Below are 16,499 nucleotides of genomic sequence, written 5' to 3'. Positions count from 1 at the left end.
CGAGCAGGTTATGGACGTTCGGCCAAAAAAGTTACATAGTGCATCTTTAGTATGACATGTGGAAAAGGTATGTTTTTGTTTTACCTTTTTGAGCAAATGAGCATCTGCTTTCTTTTTACTTTTTTCTATATTATTTACAATTATTCCAATCCCACCAATTAAAATATAATTGGCTGATTTTACTGTCATGTTTAGTTAATTCTTGGCTTATACTTGTAATTTGTCCATTTAAAAGTTATTTGTATTGTCTTCAGAAACATAAACGAAGGATTTGACATATTCTCATTACAGCAGCTTTATCTCCTGAGTTCAGTTTGAGCTGGAAGTGTGTAAAACCACAGTCTTCTCAGGCCTGACACATATTCTGTTAGACCAATTAGCAAATTGCGTTCAGTGTTCTCCAGACAATTACATGTCTCGTTGCCTTTCACAAAGACTGAATAGAAACTGCTGCTCTGTTCAGCTCTATGCTTTTTCCTGATTAATTTAAATACTTTACTGAATCAAAGATTTGGCAGAAAGACCCTTCTCCATTAGTGTTCTCATATTTCAATAAAACACTGTTGAAGATTTAGGGATATTGTATATTTGATATGGGATGTTGTCTCTGTGCAACCTTTTGCTTAGCCAACTTATTTGGACCAGTTATGTAAATACAATTCTGGTCCAGAATCCTTAAATGTCATGCAGGCTTTTGGCAGGACGTGAACATGTGCAGTTACAGGGTTCTCTGTCCACGTCTGTTCATGTGGAGCAGGTTTAGAAGAATCATAAGAAAAACATTGCTCCATTTAAAATCATCTACCGAATTTGCAAATGGTGGAATGTGTTTTTTTAATTTAATTTAAAAGTATTAATTGATTTTATTGATTTATTTATTGCAATTTTATAGTGGTTTTGTAGAACTAGTGAGATTAAATTGGGGGATTTATTATTGTTTCTTCTTTTATTGGTAATATTGTTTTTAGCGGTCTCTGTGCAGCACTTTGGACACTGTCTGTTTATGAAATGTGCTATTCTAATAAAGTGCTTAGGCTGTTGAGAGCTGTATTTATGATGGTGTTAATCTCAGTGTACTTGCAGAACCTGAATGTACTTCAGGCTAATTTAAGTCAAAAGTCTGGCTGCAGGGCTGTAGGAATTTAGGTCTTTAGTTGTTTAGTCGACCAAAATGTGTTTTAGTTGACTAAATTTATTCGACAAAAAAAGTTAATTTGACAACAATATATTTTCTGCATAAATAATTGTTTTGGCATGAACCTTGCAGGTGTAGTCTTGTGCAGAGTGGGTCAAATACATATAGATTTGTAAAAACTTTTGACATGTCCCCTTTTTAGTTTACTAATCAAAATAATACAGCCTCACATATCAAATAATGGGCTTGCTCACCTTTCTACATTTAAAGGGCCCATATTACGCTACTTTCTGATCTGTTATACGGTACTGTTGTTTCCTCATCAAATAGATATCTGGAAAATAATTTTGTTTCATTCACACAAATCCTGACTATTTAGGCTGATGTTTTCTCTCAAACAGAGAAACACTCTCTTCCACCTTGTGATGTCATGTGGTAATACAGGAAGTGCTCCACTGTGTTTTTAAACATATCCATGCACCTTCACTAGAATCATTTGGATAATTTCAGCCCTAGAATTGCCAATCTCTGTTAAAGAAAATCTTAAAGGTAGCTGTTAACGCGATATCTACAGCTTCATGACATCACAAGGTGGAATAGAGCATTTTGAGCTTTGGAGATGTAGACAGACTAATAATAAAGGGCAACTCAAACATGTGTGAATGAAACAAAACACAACTGCAAGTATGTTTTTGAGGAGGTCACATTTATAACATATCTTAAACCTCAATTTTGTCCAATATAGTTCCTTTAGCTCATTTCTTTTGCCCCAGTCATGAGTCCGCTAAGCAGCCGTGCCAGACCCTCCACCCTCTCGCCTTGTCTGACTCTTTTGGACCACAGCGCTACACACTTCCACCAAACCCAGCCAAGAAAAGGTTTAATTATCACTAGCTCCGAGACACACCACTTCCATGCTCTGTGATTTTAGGCAGCGACTTGTCTCTTGTGGCTTCTGTGCCGAAAGTACTTCCAGTTTAGATGCATCTTTAATAGCTGTAATAGACACCCAAACCCCAGTGCAGCGTTTTGGAGATAATTGAATGAATCCATAAATAATAACAATGCATTTTTCTCCTCTCAGTTCGATTTGGAGCGCCTTGACATGCTGAGAGGTTTTTAGTAAAAAGTTGCCTGCTTTTTACCAAGTGCCGCAGCAATTTCTAATAGATTTGATAGAGGTCAGAGCCAAGGTCAGAGTAACTGAATGGAAAGGAAACTTCAAAGCTTGCTCATACAAATCGGCCGCTTCCCATGGAGATTCAGGAGCAGATTGTGTTTCCCTTCCTTTTTTGTATGTGGACATAAAAATAACTCTGGATTGCATGTCACAGCCCAAGTCAATAACACTGCAGATACAGAAACTTGACTGGACCATGGGATCAAGTCTTTGGTGTTTACTAATACAAAAGTGTTTTTTCTTTTGACAAATTGGTTTCACATTGCCAGTCTTATCCCCAAATGGCTTTCCTAAGTAACATTATATTGGAAAGCACACCATTTCACCATCCCATTGAATAATTAGATCAATAATGGTTTTACACATTCTTATAATTAGATTCCTTATAGTGAAATATACAGGATACATTGTCAAGATGGTGATTTTGATGTCCTTGTTACATTCTCTCTAAAGAACCATAATTTTTCATTTTATTGGCTCCTGGTGGTTGGAATTTTCTTCACGCTATCCCTCTTTGCTGTAATTAAAAAGAATCGAAAACAACCAAAATTTTACGTAAGTAATCCTTTAATCCCAGCTCTTACAACAGCACATTCAGTTTGCTTTTTACGGAGTTGACCTTTTACAGATTTCTTAATTGCTTCATGCATAAAACGTAATGTGGCTTAGTTATCTCATTTCAAGGGTTCAAGCTAATGACCTTTTAATATGGCAACTTTTACAGCTTTGCAGTGCAGTAATATGAAGGTAGCCATAACTTTACATAATACAAGATTATGATATTTGCTTCTTTTATCAGACCTTGCATCATTTATTTGAAGGTTTTGAGAATATATATATATATATATATATATATATATATATATATATATAACACATACATTTACTTGTGTCTCTTATCAATGCAATATTTTTCTTCCTTACCCTTATCCTACCCCTAACCTGATGGTGAAGTAACCTATCATCAAAAATAAACTAAATAAACTAGCATAGCGTCCAGTGCAGAGTAGTTTGGCATAACCGGGTTGGGGTGGAATATGAGCGTTATCAAAAGCTGGGTTTACAGTCATCCATTAGAGCATGTCAGTGTTGTCAGGTGTGAGTGGATTAACAGACATTATGGAGCTCTGGGAGTGTTTAACATGTACAATATACATAAGCCGCTGTGGATTAGCCTCGTCACTGCTTTACAGGTCAGCCACATTGGACGATTAAAGAGGAGTGGAAATATATAGTACCACAACTGCAGCGCGGCGTCTTCAAAGCTGTGGTTTCACTGAATAGATTTGTTTGAGTTGGGGCTGGGAGAGTGGCATAATTGATACTCAAAATGCTACGCTACGTTTGAATTTCCTTTTAGTTTGAATGGTACAGTATATAATAGTATATATACTTATGGAAAATATGTTTTTCAACCCTGTGAGTCGATTGAGAACACATGCACATTTACAGTACTGGACTCAATGTCATGGGTTTGATTCCATGGCTTTGACCACAGACTGTATAAAAAAGTGAACTAAGGGAGTGTGACATCACGCATAGTGTTGTTATAGCAGTTATAGGAGTTCGATATTAGGAAAATGAATTTATTTACTGACAAAATAGCAAAATAAAAACACCAGGATCATGTAGAGAAGGTTAATACGAACATTGTAAGCCAAAAATGCCTCACAGCAACAGTTACAGAGCAGGGTGACAATTTTTCAATGTCAAATGGAGCCAGAGTCGGTGGAGCTGGAAGCGCCCCCATGAAGGCCTCCTATTTGGAACTCTGCAGCTTGGGGGTTCGCTATATCCATTTATATGCAGTATATACGGTCTATGGCTTTGACTGACATCAACTGAATGCCCCATCTCCCCAGCACAAGATCCAAGTTTTAAAGAGTTTACCTGAGTAAATGTAAGTCAGCCACATGTCCCACCTGTTGTGGTGCCTCCACTGACTCGTTCATTGCTGTGCTACCTCTCCGTGCTCCCTTTTGTTAAACAGGGGATTATAACATGGTAATGAGAGCTGTCAGCCTGCTCCAGCCGTGATAATGGAGTTCAGAGGTGGATGACATCGTCTCAATCATAATGGAATTAAGGAGGGCTCTGACAGCGACAGGGGGGCACAGAGTTTAGAGAAAGGTTAGCAGACAGCAGGAGCAAAATGTATATTTAAAAAGCTCATGCAGTGAATTCATTTTATGCATTTCAATTTGGTCCACATATCACTAGTTTCACTGAAATGATGAGTGATTGATGGAATTTAAAAGCAGGTTTCAACTTTTGTGGGAGTGGAATTTAATCATTATCATTTTATTCTATAGCACTTCTTAAACCTCTTTTTTTCATCTCAATTTCTGACATAATATTAAACATCACACCACACCACACGTTGCTTATTTTTATACTGACCCAAATGGAACATTTGAAAACAGTGTATTTTAGATTTAAAAATGAAATAATTTTTTTCTTTAATCTCTCAAAGTAGTGGACACTTGTGAATGTTTACGTATGCTGGTTGGATACGATATACAAAATTACACATCCTATTTGACAACAAGCTGCCATCTCTTGTTCATATGTATAATGGAGACATATCATATATAATATTATTTCTTGGCTGTTAATCAATGAATAGCCTGTGCAGTGAGCCCATGTGTTTGCTTTGTTTCTCTCTCTCTTTTTTAATTTTAATCTTCATGATTATTTATGTTTTCATTTGTTTTTATTATGATTTTAATGTATTTCTTATTCTGTAAAGCACTTTGAATTACTTTGTGTACGAATTGTGCTATACAAATAAACTTGCCTTGCCTTGCCTTTGTAAATGTGTGCTCTGGTGAAAACGTGAGGAGCTCTTTACGGGATAAGTCCGCTGTGAATTGGCAGTGTCGGAGGTGTCAGATCTCATACACACGAACCTGGCACCTCTAATGTCATTCTGTTCACATCGTATAGTGTTTTGTGTGCACACTTAACACCATGTGAGGACATTTTAGTAAGGGAAGTGATGAGCTATTTATTTATACTGTTGTTTTTTGTGTTAATGGGCTCTTCTGTTACTGTCTCCTGCACGTAGATGTGATCGGTGTGGTGAAGAGCGCAGAGGACGTGTCACGGATCACCACTAAGAGCAGCAGGGAGGTCTCCAAAAGGGCCCTCAGCCTCGTGGACACCAGTGGGAAAGTGGTGACTGCGACGCTCTGGGGAGAGGAGGTAATCTGCCATCTTCTGTTTTAATTTTTGTTCAAATAATATAATAATATATCATATTATGATGTCTAAATAATTTCCTTTGTGCATCAATAAAGTTTGTCTAGTGTAAGTAATGTATATATCATTGTATAGCACGTACTGTGACCACTGATCAACTGGTGACTTGCTATTATATTATTCATAGATTTGTTGTAGCTTTGCCTGGAATGTTCCACAGTATGGCCAAAATGTGTTTATCTTCATGGAAAAAAGCAGGTGATGCCATAAAACCAAGTTAAAGGTCAGATCTGTGGAGAGAGCAATAAAATTATATCAAATAAGTGTTAGATAGATGTGTTTATTGTGGAACGTTTCAGGCAAAGCAGCAACATCCCCATAGAGATAAGCAGATGTTTGACCGCCTCCAGGAAAAGTTACGTAGTGCACCTTTAATTACACTGTTTTTGTCAGGGCACCTGCAGCTAAAAAGCCATAGTCAATGATCTAATGAGAAAATATTTAGAGAGAATTGAGAGTTATTTAGGTGTTTTAAATTCAAATCTTGGATTTTCCCAGGCTGCCTTGTCAGTCATCAGTCAGTCATCCCAGTCCTCAGGCCCGGGATTCTTAACTTTTTTGATATCTATGTGAAGCTTTCACATTACAAAGTAACTAGGGGCCATTCTAAAAATTAATTAGTATTATATTTTTATGAGGCCCTTAAGGTTGCAGCCAAACACAGTCCTACCATGTTTAAAAATCACTGCCATAGACAAAACATACACTCCTATATGACATTATGGATGCCAGTCCTGTTCAGATGACCTAGCTGGGGCTACTTATTAAAGGTTGTATGGAGGATTTTTTTTGTTTCAAATTGTCAATGATAGCATTATAGAGATGCAGTAGCCTTGTAATTATGATGACCAAAAAAAAGAGAATAAAAATTCATCAACTCTGGACGTGGTGGTGCCAGCTAAACATTTGCCAATAGATAACGACACTGCCTCGTTATCTGTTAGCTGACAGGCTGTCAATCAATCTCCCTACGTTTCTAGCGTAACTGACCTGCCTGCGCGCTGCCATTACGTGGTTTACGTACGCCTGTCACGCAGTCCACAGACGCAAGCAGCACAGACGCTGTTTACTCCACCAACGCAACAGTTCTTAGCGGCTTTTTTGACCTATATCTTCCTCGCAGTTAGCACAAAGTTTGTTGCAATGGCAGACAAGAATCCAGGAGCAGTTAGCCGCAAAAGAAAGTCAGTTTTTGAGGTCGCTGAAAGAAGAAGACAAGGGGAAAAGCAGCGAAGCCAAACTAAGGTGATTCTTGTAGATTCATTCCAGCGATGGCGCAACTGAAGCAGACGCAGGGTCTAAAGACTGACGCACTGGTCCACAAATTACTCCTGGACAGGTCACTTCTGCTTATTATGAAAACGTACTTTATTTCCAAGAGCTAGTCAAACATTTTTCAGGACACGAAAGCGATATCCTATGTCTGAAAACATAATTTTCAAGGCAAAGAAAGAGTCCGCTTGCTGCTGCGTGTTGTAGCTAGTTAATTCGCACTGAATCTCCGCGCACTCTTCTCTGCACCCCTTTCCTGCACCCCTTTCCTGCTCCTCTCCCCGCTGCCCGATCCGCTCTTCCCCTGCTCCTCACTTCTCCGGGCACGGAATCTCCGTGCACCGCTCCCCTCTCCTCTCTCCTCTCCCTGCTCCCTGCTCCGCTCTTCTCCCTGCTCCTCACTTCTCGTCTGCGCACGAAATCTCCGCGCACCCGCTCCCCCCGCTCCTCACTTCTCCGCCTTGCCTAACCAACACTGTAATTAGTTGTTTACAAGTCATGTGCAGCACACCGGCTGTAAACAAACCTGTTTCTGGCGTAAAGAGGAGGCGGGAGGAGGCGTTTCTACGTAGGGAGCTGTGGGGGAGGGGGGGTGGTTTCACGCATGCGCAACATTTGAAAAAGGACAAACAGTCGCTGGATTTCTCGTTCCTTGGAAAATCCTCTATACAACCTTTAATAGTTAGGTCATTACAATGTATCCAAGTATTGGATATATAATAGTAATATGAAATGTGGACACATACATTCTTACTTTACAATAAAAATAAAAACTAAAATCTAAATTGACCTTTGGAATAGTTTTGTTGTACTGTTCGTGGGATCTTTTAAGTGTGCATGAAACGGCCCTATTCTTCTCTAAGCTCATCCGATCTGCAAGAGCTAATCCTCACTTCTTTCCCAAAATCCAAAAAGTCACTTTCAAATGAACTTTTTAGGTTGTCCAATTATACAAACGAACTGTAGAGCACATTACGTTTCATTGGGCAAAATACTGCTGTCTGTGTTTTTATTCTCTCTCTAAGCTCATATTCCCCTGCCCTCTTCAGGCTGAGAAGTTTGATGGCTCTGGGCACCCGGTTGTTGCCATCAAAGGGGCTCGCTTGTCTGATTTTGGGGGCAGATCGCTCTCCGCTTTGTTCAGCTCCACAATCTTGGTCAATCCAGACCTTCCTGAGGCGTTCAGATTAAGGGCCTGGTGAGTCATGCACCAACACACGCTTCATGAAAACAAACCAGGATGAGCGACAAGTCAGATTACAACAAATCAGATTATAAAGAGATAGTGTCGAGGACAATGGCATGAATCCTATAAGAAGATGTATTAATTATTTTAATGCAAGAAATTGTGAAAAAAATATATTACATTACATTTACATTTATTTGAAAACTAGACTGTGATCTGTTCTAGCTAGTTTTATGATGTATGATTTGTCCTGTTTACTGTTTATTGGATTTCGACATAAATTGTATTTATCAAATCACTTAAAGCTCTTTATCTTCCTCCTACCAGAAAAGATAAATGGTGTCTGCGTGAAGATATATTGCTTTGGGTGGAATGTTCCACAGTATGGCATTGTATTTGACATTTAACTAAACAAACATAATTAGAAAATATGCATTCATACTGTGAGTGGTGTCAGCTCTTCACACATCTGACCTGTAATTTAACTTGATGGTAACTATGTGGATGAAGTAGGTAACAAAATGACATGAGTCCCAATCTTAGCCTTGGTGGTACTAGCTACCTCTTTCAGCTCCTGCTCTACCTCACTAATAGGTAAACAAAGAGCTTGGTGAATATAGGGCAGGCTCACACATGGTGATGCATAAGCACCTAGCTGCACTGCTCACATGTCTGGAGATGGGTGGCATGTGCCTCCTGGATCCCACTGGGACTGCAGACAGGATGTACGCAGGAGGGGATGAAGGGAATAAGGGAAAAGCAGGATATTTCTGGATTTGAGCTTCTCAGCGCTGCTACTGTAAGAGGAAAAGTGTGAGGACATGGTGATACGTGAAACCACTTCTGACTCTTAGTAGAAAATCTTCACCAACTGTAATTCATGACTCGTCCTCTCATTAAACATGCTCTAAGTCTGGACACACATGTGAAGAAGGAGTCCAGGGCTTCTGTGTGTACATAATTATGCCTTGTGAGACCCTTTCACAGCAAGTTATTCTTATTTTGAGAATTGTCAGTACACGATGCTAATGCTAACACCAAAAATGTCATAATTGATTTCTATTCATTTGAAGTAAATGTGCACCTAGTGGAAGGTAGACCTGCTTGTATCCAATTAGAAACTGAGTTATCTACAATGTTCCAAAGTAAACTTGTTTATCTCCATGGAGACTAAAACGTGGTCCTAAAGTTACAAGTCTGATTTGTGGAGAGACAACCCCGCTTACAGCAAGAGCACATATTTTTAAGGTACTTTCAGGAAATAAAACCCCATGCATGAAGTAAATGGTAGGTATGTGCAGAAAGAACAAAAATGTGGCTGTTTGCTGCAGGTGTTCCAATCAGTAGAAGCAAGTAGAGGGTGCTCTTGGAAAAAAGGATCAGAACTCAAACACAACGGACTCCAGGCACTCCAAAACTAGTGCTGTCATGCGATTAAAAAAATTGAGAGATTAATTAATTATGATCTGTAATTAATTAATCTAATTAATCTCATTTTAATCTCACCTAAAAATTGCTGAGAAAAGCCTTCAATTTGAGGTATTTTCATTTAAATTCATTATTACATTATTGTGGCAGATCAGAAGACTAATATAGATTTAAAAAAGTGACTTTATAAAGTCATTTATTGTTTAACAAATCTCTCCAATTTGGCTGTTGAGCCCAAGTCTCCATGAATAAGAAACTGTAAAGTAGCAAAGACGAGGAAATCTGAACATAATAACTTTTGTCTACTTAAAGACAATAAAAAGTCCAGTCTTTCCTTAACCATATTAAAAATATTATTGATAGAGAAATATATATGAGATCATTGGTTTTAGTCCTGGTTTAGACCTGGTTTAGACCTACTTTAGTCCTAGTTTAGTCCTGGAATGGATTAATCCTGGTTTTAGTCCTGGTGTTAGTTCTGGTTTAGTCCTGGTTTAGACCTGGTTTAGTCCTGGTATTAGTCCTGGTTTAGTCCTGGTTTAGTCCTGGTTTAGACCTGGTTTAGACCTGGTTTTAGACCTGGTTTAGACCTGGTTTTAGTTCTGGTTTTAGTTCTGGTTTTAGTTCTGGTTTTAGTTCTGGTTTAGTCCTGGTTTAGACCTGGTTTAGACCTGGTTTTAGTTCTGGTTTTAGTTCTGGTTTAGTCCTGGTTTAGTCCTGGTTTTAGTCTTGGTGTTCGTTCTGGTTTTAGTTCTGGTTTAGTCCTGGTTTAGTCCTGGTTTTAGTCTTGGTGTTAGTTCTGGTTTAGAGGCGCACAGGAGGAAGCGCGGTTTACGTCGCGTACGCGAGAAAACACGATCCACACGCGGCTCATGGGAGGATGCGCAGTGTCTACGGAAGGAAACGTGGTCCGCGCGTTCTCAGGTTAATGACGATGATGAAGGTGTGTGTGTTTGTGTTTGTGTGTATTTGTGTTTGTGTTTGTGTGTGTTTGTGTGCGTGTCCCCTCATGTGGCAGGTCACTATAGGACAGTAGTGCAGACATCATGAGCCTATGCAGGTTGTTTTCAGGCGATATTATATTTGTTATTTTCTTTTATATTTCACGTCGGGAGAATAATTTCCAAGACACGAATGTGTTTTTACCTGTGCGCTGCTGACTCTGTTCTACTGGCTCTTCGACCTTGTCCATTGTGCGACTGATGCCGCCAACGTTAACATGACGTTTACATCGCTGTTACTGCGCGCGTTTTGTGTGGGTTTCCGGCAATGAGTGGAATTACCGAAATAAAAAAAATTATAAATGTGTTTTTTTTGTGTGTGTGTGTGTGTGTGTTGTTGTCCCAACAACACATAAAAACAGGTTTTATAATAAAGCAACTCGCATACAGAAACAGTAAAGTTAGAGATTAAAAATGAGATTAACGCGATTAAAAAACATAACGCGCTAAATATGACCGTAATTAATTAATCGCAATTAACGCGATAATTTGACACCCCTATCCAAAACAGTAGAAATGTTAACACATCGCACGAAGAAAAATATAGTTAAAAGGCCTTTATTTAAATGGCCAAAGCCAACATGTTTCGACCTTAACTGGTCTTCATCAGGACTTCAAAGCCAGCAAAGCAAGCCCTGATGAAGACCAGTTGAGGACCAGCTTTGGCCATTCAAATAAAGGCCTTTTAACTATATTTTTCCTCGTGCGATGTGTTAACTTTTTCTACTGTTTTGGAGTGCCTGGAGTCCATTGTGTTTAAATGGTAGGTATGTTTAATGCCACACTGTAGAACAATACAGGCATTAACCTCTCCTTGGAGCACAGAAGGAGGCAGAACCTCCACCAGAAAAGTTCTATAGTGGACTATTTGTCCTAATGAAAACCATGTTAGTTGAATAGCTTTGTCAAAGGAGTTGGCCACATTTGCAGGGTATTTTCTTTTTCCTGCAGCTAAAATAGGCCACATGTGGTTAATCATATTTCCAATTGGTTTCTTCATGCTGTGGTAAAAAACTCTGTTATTCTTAGTCATACAAAACATGTGAATCGAGTGGGGTGGGCTGGATGTTAGATAATAACTCTGTACGCTATGGTTTGAAAGATTACAACTTCCAAGTTATTTTTTATTAGCTATATTTGCAGCTTTTTGTTGTTATTTTTTATTTTATTTTATTTCTAAACAATATTAACAATATTCAAATTTTGCATGTCTTCCCAACAGCTTCTGATTATTTGATACAATGCCCCATCTAACTCCAAATACATAGTCAGTTGTCTTCATTTAAACTTTTTTTTTTTCAACATGGATAACTAATATAGTTAATTTACTATATTGTAGTTAATTTACTGTATTGTAATTCCTCAATATAGCCTATATTTTGCAAAACTGACTCTGTGAGCTTTTTGTTTCATTCATACATGTTTGAGTAATCCTTTATTATTAATCTGTCTGCATCTCCAAACCTCAAAATACTCTCTACCTTGTGATGTCATGTAGTGGTAGATTTCAAGTTAACAGCTACCTTTTACCTTTAGTTCAGTGGAGACTGGCAATTCCAGGTCTGAAATTATTCAAATGATTCTAGTGAAGGTACATGGAGTTTAAAAACACATTGGAACACTTCCTGTATTACCACATGACATGAGTGTTTTCCATTCGAGAAAAGAGCTCCATGTTTGTTTTTACATTATAATATAGATCAGAAAATAGCGTAATATGGGCCATTTAAATGCTTTTATTTGATGGCAACACAAGAAATAGGCAAAATGTAAGTCTCTACCTTATTATTGCAAACATGCTTTTAATTTCACTAGCATGCTCAGTGGACATAATGAATACTGCATTATTCTAAGGTTACGTTACCCAATCTGAGCTACGTTTTTCCACTACACCTTTGCCCCTTGAGTTCCATTGTGAGGGTGAGAAAGGGGGAGGAGCAGGCCTCATCACTCCAGCTTTAATCTTGGTCTTTTTAGTCTGTGGTCAATACAGCGCCACCTCACCCTGACATTCAAAGGAGCAAATAACTACCAAACACTCTTTTCCCTCTGCCCTTCTCTCATCCCACTGTGCTTCTTCTCAATCCACTTTCACTTCCAAATGAATCTTACCAAAGGACATTTACGTTTGTGCTTCTCCAAGATTAAAGACTTTGTTATGGGTCTATTTTTAGAAGTGGAAGAAGTACTAAAAGTGTTGTAACTTCAGAATCCTATTACTCATGCAGAAGGAAGGGGCCCCCAAAATGTTAAGGAAGAAATCATTTACTTGTTACTGCTACTGCTTTAATACTGGGAGGTTTGGCCATTGTATTAAATTTTCTATGATATTATGGATGTTGTTTTGAAGACATGCAACATTTTAATATTGTGTTGTTGAAGTGTAGTAAAATCTCAAAATGCTGTAGAAATAAAGGTAAAAAGTAAAACATTTTTTCTCTTTTGGGGGTAATAATTATAAAGTCTGATACTTCAACAAACTCATTCAAAGACACATTTACTACTACTACGATTACGACATCTACTACAACTACTACTATGACTACGATGACTACTACAACTACTACGATGACTAATGCGACTACTACGATGACTACTACAACGACTACTACGGCGACGACAACTACAATGACTACGATTACGACAGCAACGACTACTACTACTACTACGACTACTGCTACGACTACTGCTATGACTACTACGGCACACACAACAAATTTACTAAATAGGTAAGCACAGAGGAATGGACAGAGATAGGGGTTAGGTGAAAACTGACCTTTTTTGGAGCACTCAAGCAAGCACGAATTAAACTGAAAACGACTTTGAGTGAGCTAAATCTCTCATAAAAGTTGATTTTACCCATAAGCTATATTTAATTCTAATTTCTGCACCTCTACATTTGGCCCATCTTACAGGAGGATCGGGTGACCACAGTGCAGAATCTCTAGAGCTTGAGCTGGGTTTTGATCTTACTAACTACTTTTTACTACTTTGAATTGATTAGGAAACTGGGAAATGTATTATACCAGGGAATACCCACCCAGTCAGACACAAGTAGATCATGCAGACACACAGACCGCCACCCAGATGAGGCAGCCGAGAATCATGAGTGAAGTGTACCTGGCTGTATTTTAATGTATATTTTTGTTTATATAGCGGTTTATAGCATTATGTATTTAACCTTTAACAATTCAATTTGTCCTTTAGTGGGACAAAATACATCCATACCCTGTTAGCATGGGCAGAAGCTTTCTCATATTGTTTTGACCAGACTCTCTTGCATTATTTAAATATGAATTCAGATGATGCCTTGATTAGATTGCTATTCACGCACAGAATACAGAGCAGACTGATGCATTAAGTTGTTAAAGGGAATATTAAACAGGCCGATAAATGAATAGATATGAGCAGGTCAGACAGAATGAGGAGGGAGGAGAGTTTCATCATCTTTTTTGACACAGAGTACGGACAAAAATGTAAAAGGTTGATTGACGCGTGGTCACATCTCTGCGTGATGGACAGCGCGGTGTCAGATCAAAAAGATTAGCAGCTACAAACGCTCAGCAGCTAATCAGAACTGGGATTAAGGGAGTAATTTGTCGAGGCCGGAGATGGTTTCTGTTGATAATAAAAGATACAGCTCAGAATTACCATCTCGGAAAAAAGGCTCATATCATAGAGATCATGGGTTTTGTGATATCTGTTATTTTATCTCATTACATGGTGCAATAGTTGTTACAAATTTAATCAAGGGATTGTTCAAAAATTGCATAATTTTCTTGTTTTAATGGAAAGTCGTCTTAGAGATTTTGAAAAGAGAGCGAGGGAGTCTGGGTGTCTGATATTTTGGACATTGTATGGAAAAGTTAGCAAAATCTTTCTTGTTACTTTCAAACAATGACTTTCTGTGATAAGCAGTTTTTACGTTTGAGTCTTGATTTGAATAGAATTTTAAAGTCAAGTAAAATATCAACCAATGAGACAAGACAAAAAGATATTGTTTTATTTATTTGTTTATTTTTACAAGTCTGCTCCCATCAAGATAATTTTCTCTTTGAAGTCATTTTTAAAGGGCCGATATTACACTATTTTCTGATCTTTGTTAACACTATGTTCCACCTTGTGATATCATGTGGTAGTACAGGAAGTGTTCCACAGTGTGTTTTAAACTCCATACACCGTCACTAGAATCATTTGGATAATTTCATCCCTGGAATTCCCGATCTCTGCTAAACAAAACATAAAAGGTAGCTGTTCATGACGTCACAAGATGGAACAGAACATGTAAAGATTTGGAGATTCAGACAGTCCAATAATGCAGGAACAAAACACAACTGCAGATATGTTTTTAATAAGGTAACAATATTCTAACATGGCTTAAAGCTCAGTAAATTTTGTGTAATATAGGACCTTTAAACTGTTAACATATTACTTTTTATGGTTAATTCAACGCACATGCTTTGTAAGGCCCTGCCATTTAACTTGATTGACTTCAGTTACTTGAATCATTTTTATTTCCTGATTTGTGGACCATATGTTTAACCTCAACCCAGTACAAAATGGTTATTTTTAAAATCTATAATTTTCTTTTTTTATAACCAAGTCTACTTATTTTCAACAGAAGCTTTCCCTCGCACCTTTCTACTCCACTGCACGTGTTCACACATGACTGAAGCTGATTGTTTCTTTTAGTTTAATCGTCTCCGTATCCAGGGATCATTAGTTACACATTGAAGCACGGCCTGTGTCTTTCTCATCCCACTGATCAAAACATCCTTTTCTTCCCTTTCTCTGCATCCTCCTCTCTTATAAATAATGTATCTTTCTCATGTATGTCTTTTTGTCAGACGTGTGTGTTGGAGCATATATTTATTTGCAGCTTTACGTGACGGGTTTGCTAATGCTGCCCCCTCCAGGTTTGACCGAGAAGGCCACGCGGCCGACAGCCAATCCCTGACAGAGGCGAGGTTGGTGGGCAGCGGAGCAAAAATGAACTGGAAAACACTGAGCGATGTTAAGACTGAGCATATGGGGCACGAAGAGAAGGTACGGCATTCACAAAGATGCACACACACCAGAAGATACACTAAACACAAATTATATACAGCCATATGTCAGGAAAATACAGGGGAAATAAGGGCCGAATCAGCAGTGACATTTCACGAGAGGAGTGTGTTTGGACATTTATAGCGGGTGAGGTCATACAATTTAATCAAAATGTCAGAGATAAAAAAAAAAAGCAAATTCCAGCTAAGCGAAAGAGTATAAAGAAAGATTGCAAGTAGAATGAAACACAATGTAAATGTATGCAGACTTTGTTCAGTGTAAAATTTGCCATACAAAGTACTTACTGTTACTACTTCAGTGTCAAAGACCACTTAATATGTTACCTCAAAGCACTGCCAGAATGTAACAAAGTAAAAGTAGTAAAGTACTGGTATACATTTTAGGTATCTATACTTAAGTAGATTTTGAAGTGAATACTTTTTACTTTTACTACATTTTAGAGCAGGTATCTGCACTTTCTCCTCCACTACATTTTGAACAGGACTGAAAAGTATTTTTTATGATAGTTTACGCCTTCTGACACTTTTAACACTTCGATAATTTGAGGAAAGAAAAATCTACAAAAAAAAAAAAAAAAAAAAAGATCAATGAAATTATTTCAGCACAAATCTGTATCAAAATCACTCCATGCAAATGTTTGTCTTATAAGACCTCAATATCTGCAATATCTGCACAAAAATACTTTTACTTTTCACTTTTTAAGTACAATTTTAAATGGGTACTTTAATACTTAGGTAGATTTTTCATGCGATACTTTTACTTTTACTTCAGTAGTTTTTGCTCCATTATCTGTACTTTTACTTAAGTAGCAAAAATTTGTACTTCTTCCACTACTGTCTCTAGAACATTGTGGTGCAAACTTTTTCCCAAAATCAAATATCTGCATTCATAATCAGTGTTGGGAGTAACGCATTATAAAAGTAACGAATTACTGTAATGCATTGCTTTTTGCTGTAACGCAGTAATGTA

At 37.9% G+C, this 16,499-nt stretch overlaps 1 protein-coding gene across 2 annotated transcripts in view; it reads left to right on the top strand.

Moving 5' to 3' along the window:
* Window positions 1–16,499, top strand: part of LOC110158459 (replication protein A 70 kDa DNA-binding subunit-like) — a 55,806-nt gene that overhangs the window by 15,649 nt on the left and 23,658 nt on the right. For both annotated transcript variants that reach the window (XM_020922956.2, XM_020922957.2), the window contains 3 exons: window positions 5,383–5,519; window positions 7,898–8,046; window positions 15,380–15,509. In XM_020922956.2, coding sequence (XP_020778615.2) covers window positions 5,383–5,519; window positions 7,898–8,046; window positions 15,380–15,509 — 416 coding nt within the window. The remainder of the gene's footprint in view (window positions 1–5,382; window positions 5,520–7,897; window positions 8,047–15,379; window positions 15,510–16,499) is intronic.

The sequence above is a fragment of the Boleophthalmus pectinirostris genome, unplaced genomic scaffold (assembly GCF_026225935.1).
Source record: "Boleophthalmus pectinirostris isolate CB_2022bp ecotype Guang Dong unplaced genomic scaffold, ASM2622593v1 HiC_scaffold_12, whole genome shotgun sequence".
Lineage (NCBI taxonomy): Eukaryota > Metazoa > Chordata > Actinopteri > Gobiiformes > Gobiidae > Boleophthalmus > Boleophthalmus pectinirostris.
This window is presented reverse-complemented; position numbering and strand designations above follow the sequence as displayed.